The 9,092-nt window shown below is 41.0% G+C and overlaps 1 protein-coding gene and 1 pseudogene across 1 annotated transcript; both read right to left on the bottom strand.

The window, feature by feature from the left end:
* Positions 1-576: 576 nt before the first annotated feature.
* Positions 577-1,613, bottom strand: LOC102023942 (annotated as a pseudogene).
* Positions 1,614-5,884: 4,271 nt separating this feature from the next.
* LOC102023725 (olfactory receptor 4C15-like) lies at positions 5,885-6,820 on the bottom strand. The gene has a single exon (XM_005407937.2). It carries the CDS (start codon positions 6,818-6,820, stop codon positions 5,885-5,887), a length of 936 nt encoding a protein of 311 aa, XP_005407994.1.
* Positions 6,821-9,092: the final 2,272 nt, after the last annotated feature.

The following is a 9,092-nucleotide window of genomic DNA, read 5'->3' as shown; positions in this document are numbered from 1 at the left end:
TCATTTGACTGGAGAGGAACTAGTCCATAGGCAAGACTGGGGCCAATTTAGCCAGAAAGTCAAAAGGAGGATGAAATCCTGTACCAGCTGTTAATGAAGGCAGCTTTCAGATGATGTCAAATGTTTCAGGGATACTTACTGTTGAGGTTTTATACATGTTGTTCTCTCTGTCTCTTCTAAGTCCTGACTGCTGTCATCAGTCATCAAGATAAGTGTCATATATAAAGCTCTTGTCTCTTAAAAGTATTCAAGTAGCTTTTCAAAATTTCTACATATTTTTTTTCTCCTAAAAACGTTTTTCAAAGTTTACTCTAAGTGGCAACAATTCTAGTGGGTAAAAAAATCTTCAGATGTTTATTATATTTAAGAAATTATTAAACTGAATTATCATTACATTCCACGATACTGAATTGTCAGCTCAGAATGGAAGTGTGTTCTTAAACAAAGCAAAACACTCTGACACCCATCACTGACAATTCGTAGAACTATGCTAGCTCTTTCTCTTTGAGGCACATCCCACAAACTTGTATCTATATCAATATCAAATATGCTGCTTTTTACATTTTTATCAGTATTCTATATTTTACCAGAAAACATCACCAGCCTCTCCCACACTTTCCTTATAGCATTTTTCACATCCTTATTCCTAAAAGTGTAAATCAAAGGGTTGAGCAATGGAGTTAGCACGGTGTAAAAAATGGCTATCATTTGGTCAAAGAAGGAAAATGGAGGTTGTGTGTATATAATTATGCAGGGGACAAACAACAAAATGACAACAGCACTGTGGGATCCACAGGTGGACAGAGCTTTCTGCCACCTTTCAGAACTGTGGTTCCTCAGAGAGAACAAGACGACACCATAGGAAATGAGCAACAGGGAGAAGATTATAATGCAGATGGACCCATTGTTAGTAATCACCAAAAGACCAAAGATGTGTAGGCAAGCTTCAGTAATGGGTACAGGTCACACATGAAGTGGTCAATGACATTGGGGCCACAAAAGGGGAGCTGGAAAGTACAAAGAACTTGGGTGACGGAATGCAGGAAGCCCTCCGTCCAGGCTACACCCATCAGACCACGACAAAGCCTCCTGTTCATGATGGAAGAGTAGTGCAGGGGCTTGCAGATGGCCACATAGCGGTCATAGGCCATGGCTGTGAGCACAATCACCTCCACCCCAGCAAGGAAGTGTGCAGCAAAGAGCTGCACCACGCAGCCTTCGAAGGAGATGGTTTTCCTTCCACAGAGGGAGTCAGCAATCATCTTTGGTGTGATGACAGAAGAGAATCAGGTGTTCAGGAAGGACAGGAAGGCCAAGAAGAAGTATATGGGGCATTCCAGCAGAGCGGGGCTGCAGATGACGGTCCCCACAATTAGCATGCTGCCCCCAATGGTTGCAATGTAGACAAACAAAAATATAACAAATGCCACTTTCTGAATGTTTGGATTCTGGGAAAGTCCCAAGAGGACAAATTCAATCACAAAGCTCTGGTTTTGTATGATTCCCAAATAAATGTCAAAGTAAGGAAGGAGCCATATAAACCTGCAATTATGATTTGAAAAAATATGTTTAGACCAGTGTTTAATGTTATAGTCATCATCTAGTTGTTGCATTTATGCCAATTTATTATATTTTTGTTATAACTGAGAGTACAAAATTTGACATTCACAGAAGGTAACAGTTGGAGATAGATTAGAATTGAAATAGAGAGGTAAATTATTTAATACTTAAAAGTTGTCCTAGTATAATTATGCAGGAAAGCTTGTATCAACATGTAGTAAAAAAGAGAAAAGTGGTTTTTACTAGTGGCTTCCCAGTCTGAATTACTTAAAAGCATTATGAAACCAAAATCAAGCTATGAGGAATGAATGAGTATAATATATTAATCATACCTTTCATTTGTATAAAATAGTGCCATGTCATCCCTTACCCAGGATAACATTACCCACAAACCAAAGAGAAGACATGTAATTTAAGAAATTATCCAATATCATGACTACTTCTTAATATTTCCTTAAAAATCTGAGCTGAATTTGGCCTTTGAATAAATTAACTAACTCTTTATTTCACAGAAGGGTATATGGGAAAACACCTACCTCTATACTTAACATGGATGTTGTGTTGAGGTTTCATTCTTTCTTTTTGATTGTTTATAAATGAGACCAGAAGTTGATACAAATAAAATGGGTGTTCTAAGTATTTTATTGATCCTTTAATGGAGTAGTGCAAAGTAAGGAATTTCTCGGGGCTCCCTGCCTAGGAAGTCCTTTGCACGGGGCTTTAACATAGAATAATTGCCTGAAATAGGCAACACTCTAGGCCAGGTAAAGTTGATATATTTAAGATACCACTGTGGTGATTTTGTTTTTCAAACTCAAATCAGAAAAGAGACAGAGACAGAAAGAGCCACAGCTAAGAACCACTTAACAGGTGAAGAGATAGAAATCAACCCTTCCAGAATTTATTCAATATTCCACACTTTCCCACCACTGTAAAATTCTGTCATCATCACTTGTTAAATTACAAAATTTATTCAAATTTTCAAAAATAAGATGTGCTCAATTTCTGGGAAATTTCATCTACGTAATTCTTCATTTCTCAGGCTGTAGCAAAATCATTACCCCATGAAACATTAAGCTATGCACTGATATCTAATAGAGCCAGTCCTCCACTTCTATTTTGGCACTGATTTGATTAGCAAAGCTGCTGTTCAAACACAGGTGAGCATCCATGTAAATTTTTAGAATTGGCTTATTAATTTCTGTTGAGAGAGGTTTAGTCTGGTGGGAGAAGTACTGGGTATATTAAGGAATCACAAAACAATAAAAAGGGTGCCTCACAGAGAGTGTGCAACACCAGCCAAATATTTTATGGATACCTTGTTTATAAATACAGGTTATATAAATACGCTATGTGACTGAAGTTACGCATAAATTCCAGACCCAATGGGATGCATTGCAATTTACTGCTACAGGTTTAGACTTATAAACAGAACAGAAGCATCTACTGTCTGATCAGAGCTCTGGAGGATTCCTCTTACAGTCCAGGCATCTCTGTCCTTCTCATGGCTCAAAATCCTCTCTTATTGTTGTCCACAGTACCCCAGATGTCCCTGCGATGCTTCTGTGCTTCTTTTGTACTCTCCATTTCTATGTTACACCATTACCCACATTGTCACAAGTGTTAGCTTGTCATCCCTGAGACAAAATTCTAACATAAATGAATTGAAGGAAGAGAGAAGTAATTTTGCTCAGAGTTTCATTCTATAGTCTGCTGATTCCATTATGTTTAAGCCTTTGGCAAGGCAGAAACATCATGGCGGAAAGTGTGACAAGAAGACCTCTTCACCTCATGACAAGAGGGAAGCTGGGCAGGGGAAGAGAGTGACAGAGACATACCCTGCTAAGGTGGGTTCCCAGTGACCTACTTCCTCCAAAGGCTCCGCCTTCTCATTTTCCGCTATCTCCCAATCAGTCCATGAAATTCTGTTCTTGCTGAAGGGTTAATCCACTCATGAAGTGAGAGCCTTCATTATTCAATCACACTTCAAAAGTCCTTCAGCAAGGGAGCCCTCAGCACAGTGAGCCTTGTGAGAAAATATTTTGGTTCCCACCTTCACATTTCACCCTTCAGCCCCCCAAAAAGTTTCATGTCCACCCCATTATGTAAAGGGCATTTAGTGCCTCTCCAACAGCCCATCTCCAAACTCACCACTCTACCTCATTGCTCTCTGGGAGTTCAAGGTGGGAGGATCACAAGCTGCACGTCAGCTCACTGCCTTAACAACACCCAGTTCCAAATAACAAACCAAAAATACCCTGGAGCAGGGGAGAAAGCTCAATGCCAAGACCCTGAGGTTCAATCCACACTTCTACAAAGAATAGGAAAAAATGACAGGTCCAGAACCACTTCTGAGACTCCAGACTCTTAGCTGTGGTGAGCTCCTCCCTATGAAACCAAAATACCATTTCAATATCCTCAGTATAGAACGGCAGAGAGTATTTGTTCCCATCCTAGAATTCCAGAAGGGAGAAATACAGGAATAAAGCAAAAACCAAGACCCAGAATTACAAACATTAAATCCTGTAACTGCACGTCTAGCATCCAGGGCAGACAGTGGCAGAATGTGAGCTCCAGAGGGTTCCAGAAGCCCCACCCAGATGACCTAAATGTTTGCAGCCCTCATGATCTCTCTCTTGGAATGGATCCACCCACTGTGTGGGGCTTTTCTTAGATGTTCTTCATCCCTGGTGTCTTCAGCCTCCTGGAGTCTCTATTGCACCTTCAGCCTCCCACCCAAAGATCTGCATCTATGTCTAGGTGGCCCCCAGCGGGGACTCTAAGCCTGCCACCTGTTGCCTGATCTCTAAGACATCCCTTTGAAATTCAGGGGAAGCCTGCCTGACTACAAACTCTTAAATTCGGCATGCCTGAGCGAGTATCACATGGATGGTGCTAAGTTCCTGTGTCAATGTGAACAATAACTGGGACCACTGGGACCACTGGAACCATGGCTACCAAGTCCTTGGAGTGCCTGGATGACTGAACTCAGTGAAACACTCACCTCACTGACACAGAGTGAGCAGGGCCCCCAGGACTCTTCTCAGAGTAAAGTCTTTCTCAGGAGTTTATCCTTCTCCACACTAAAGCCTGTGATGGGCAGGCTCCTGAGATTCTCATTTCCTTTGACTCAGTACAAGTACTGTACTTGGTTTCTTTTAAATGCAGTGGCACAGTGCTTCTTCCAGAGGTGCTTCTTGTCCTCATTTTAATCCCTCATGGACTTTCCTAAGGCAGATCCTGGAAATCTTACCGACATCTGTCATATTTAGTCTGTGGAAGAAAACTAATATAATGCATTCTTCTACTTTGTCCTTTCCATGAAAGATTGAAGGAAGAATAGCTTTCTTTGTTTTTCCTTGATAGCTAATAAGTATTTCATTGGTACTGATTTACTATGGAAAATTGAAATACTTTGCTCTAAATAAATTTATTCTGGAAACCACATGGCAACCAGAGATGAATAAACCCTAACTATGGGATAGTTTATAAGATATCTCTAAATTTGAATGAACTCTTTACTGATAACTTTTCAAATGAATTATTAATTGTATACACAGTTTTGAGAAAAATAAAGTTGAAATGAGTCAATTTACTACATCTGAAGTTGATCCTGTTTTTGCTAAAAATGTGGTAATTGGAATTCATTGCTTATACCTGAGTAAGCAGAACTCATTGCTGAGTCCCCCACGGAGCTTACTGCGGCTGATTGGTTTGTGGTGATCATATGACGCAACAGGAGCTCTTCATGGGAAGAACTGGACCAACTAGGTTTTATCTTTCATAAAATTTGAGAAATAACTCAAATTCTGCAGGGAACTGCAGGGAATTGACCTTAAATGATGGTGATGTATGACACAGGAATATCTATCATTGAGCTTTTAGGAATAATTGTCCCTCTGCCATGCCTAGATCCTGATTGCTCTTTTTCAGAGTGAGTGAGGCACTACTAACCACTCACTGTTTATTTTCACTTAAAATAACTAGATGAAGATTCTGTCTCTGATGTCTAAGACATTTCAGCTTCCCTCTACTAGTTTTTTCAAAGCAGGGGGATAATGTCCAAAAATCTGAAATAAAATATTTTTCATCTTAGTTTTTGTTTATTACATACTAATTAAGCATAAAATTCAATTCTCTTTATATACATATGAGGACACTGAGTTACCAACTCAGTAGACGATATAAAAATGAAAATATTTTTCTGATGCCCCCCACAACAATGCATTACCACCTTGCAGATACCGATCATCCCATAAAGGTTTTTTTCTAAGGCCAGTATGACTTCCTTGCTCTTTAGCTTGTTTTGTAAAGTTTAATTATTTTATTTTTCATCAGACACCAACACCAATCTCTTCCACATTTTCCTCATGGCATTTTTCACTTCCTTATTCCTGAAAGTATAAATCAAAGGATTGAGCAGGGGAGAGAGGGTGCAGTAGAATATGGCCACCATTTTGTCAAAGGAGAAGGCAGATGGGGGCCGTGCGTATGTAAATATGCAGGGGACAAAGAACAAAACCACTACAGCAACATGCGACCCACAGGTGGACAGGGCTTTCTGCCGCCCTTCAGAACTGTGCTTCCTCAGAGAGAACAAGATGACACCATAGGAGACAATCAAGAGGGAGAAGATGATAATGCAGATGGACCCACTGTTGGCAACAACCAAAAGGCCAAAGATGTGCGTGTCGGTGCAGGCAAGCTTCAGCAATGGGTACAGGTCACATATGAAATGGTCAATGACATTGGGGCCACAAAAGGGGAGCTGGAAAGTGAAGAGAATTTGGATGATGGAATGCAGGAAGCCCCCCGTCCAGGCTACACCCATCAGAGCATGACAGAGCCTCCTGTTCATGATGGAAGAGTAGTGCAGGGGCTTGCAGATGGCCACGTAGCGGTCGTAGGCCATGGCTGTGAGCACAATCACCTCTGCTCCACCGAAGAAGTGTTCAGCAAACAGTTGCACCATGCAGCCTTGAAAAGAAATGGTTTTCCTCTCATACAGCAGGTCCACAATCATCTTTGGGGTCATAGCAGAGGAGAAGCAGGCGTCCAGGAAGGACAGGAAGGCCAAGAAGAAGTACATGGGGCAGCCCCGCAGAGCAGGACTGCAGACAACGGTCCCCACAATTAGCAAGTTGCCCCCGACAGTTATTATGTAAACAAACAAAAATGCAACAAATTCTATTTTCTGAACACTTAGATTCTGGGAAAGTCCCAGGAGGACAAATTCAGTTACAATGCTGTGGTTTTCCATGATTCCCAAGGAAAAAGTGAACGTAAAATAACAATCAGGAAGGTTTGCAATTATGATCAAGAAAGATTTGCTTCCGACCAGGATATAATTTCATAGTCATTGCTAGTTAGGTTGCACTCAGGTGCAAAATTATTTTAGTGTGCCTTTGTCATCGAGAATAGAAAATCAGAACTTCATCAAGAGTTATGATTGGTGATCATTCAGCATTCAAGTGGAAATTACTGGCTAGTTTAAAATAATGAGAATTTCTTTATAGGTAATAGAAGCATCCACGTGTGGAGAGATTAATACGTCTTATCTTGACTGCCAGCTTTCACAATATACTAGTGACCTGAAGAGATTATTGCATATCAGTCTGAAGCAGCTTCTCTCTGAGGATGTGAGGTGCCCCCACATCATCGTAAGTTAGTGGCAAGGATGACCTGTAAGCCATCTCCCACGTGGAGTGGTCATAGCTGCAAGGAGAAGAAAAAAACACACAGCTGAAAGGGCAGTGGAAAATCATGGCTACCCTACAAAAGTTTTCATAAAACTCTGCAAGTTAGATCTTTGAATGAATTAAATTATTCTTTCTAAGAGAAAGAGCTACAGAATGGCGCCCGGCCACAGGCTTCACACAGCGTATGTGTGCACTAAATGGTGAACAGTTAGTTAAAGATTTCTTTTTTGATTCATCATTTAAAAATTAGAAGAGAAGTTCGTGAAGACAATATTACCTACCTCGCAGTAGTGTCACAGTGACTAAGTGAAATGATACAAGGAAGCAGTGACCCTGAACCTGTTACCTAAAGAACAGTTTAGATCTTACTATCCCTGTTTTCCTGGAGTGAAATTCATGCTTTGAGGGGTGAAGTTCAAGCCTGCAACAGATGTTTAGTCTGGAATCTGACACAGAACTCCTGTCTCTATGTGCAAGTCCTTTCCACTGGAGCAACAAGAAAAGAACAAAGATCCCTTTTCCCTCAAGAATTTCAGAGCACAGTGGCTTCTCTAGCATTTCTGCCCACTAAAAAATATTAAAGCCTCTTATACTTCTCTTCATATTTGAATGCAACATATCGAGGAAGGACACAGAAAATGATGAAAAATTGGAAAGTGAAATTCCAATCACTCACATACACAAACTGACAACAACCAGATAGATGTGAAGGCAAGTAACATGTTCACTATCAGCCAGAGTCTTGAGACTATATGAGTGATTTACCCAATGTAACCCAGCCCAATCAAGTATACATCCCCCAGATATCGAGGTTTCTTGTGAAGCAGAGATGTCCATAATCAGCCTACCTGCTCACCTCGCAGGATCATGGGGGTCAACGTTGAAAATCTGAAAATGTTATGATAATGTGCCCTCAGCAGTTATAGCTGTTTTGTGTTCATGGAAAAAGCCAGTCACCTTACTGAAAGAAAGCTTTTCCATTCATCATCCTGATAATTATTTCATCTCAACTTCATTTTCCTTTAGACACAGTTTAGACACAATCAAAGGATGATTGATTTTTATACTCACCTGTACATGTTTCTGAAATGTAGCAGCCATACAATACTGTATGCGGGTGGATATTTGGATACACACACAGAGACACATATATATGCATATATATACCATTTCTGTGATGCTCTCAGGTTCGTTCCTGCCCAGATTCTGCACAATTAGCTCCATATCCACTCACAAGCTACCACCAAGGAGGTAAAATCAACGCTAAATAGTCATGGTGCTCAGCCAGCTTAAGGCCAAAATCGGAAAGAGGCCTAAGTGAAATGAAGAAGAACATCAGCTCCAGGCACATGAGATTCATGGGCTCTAATCTAGGCTCCTCTACTTGTTCTATATGTGGAACCAGTTACTTAAAATTCCGCCAGCCTCAGGCTCTGTGGTTTAATAAGGATGTCTGCGGATGGGCTTCTCTTGAGAAACAGGTGCGCTCGCATGGGAAAACACCAACGCAGTCAGAAGGATGGAAGAGGGTGGTGAGTGGGAGGGACACATGCTGTGGCCAATGACACAGAACACAAGTGACAATATTTTTACTCCTAATTCCTGCTTTGCAAGCAGCCAAGGCTGAGAAGTACTTTTTCTCTCGCATAGTTATAGATGTAAAATACTTTCATTTGGCTGGTTGCAGTGCAGATATGATGCACGACACCTTTAAACGTCTTCAGTAAACCTAGCAAACATGACTGTGACGCTCATACTCACTGCATACGCTCCTGCGCAAATGCACTGTCATGCAGAGCAAAGCACAGACGAAGAAGGCGGAGGAAGGCAAGG

The sequence above is a fragment of the Chinchilla lanigera genome, unplaced genomic scaffold (assembly GCF_000276665.1).
Source record: "Chinchilla lanigera isolate Chin_1 unplaced genomic scaffold, ChiLan1.0 scaffold00110, whole genome shotgun sequence".
In the NCBI taxonomy this organism is placed as follows: domain Eukaryota; kingdom Metazoa; phylum Chordata; class Mammalia; order Rodentia; family Chinchillidae; genus Chinchilla; species Chinchilla lanigera.
Note: the sequence above shows the minus strand (reverse complement) of the source record. Positions and strands in the feature narration are given on the sequence as shown.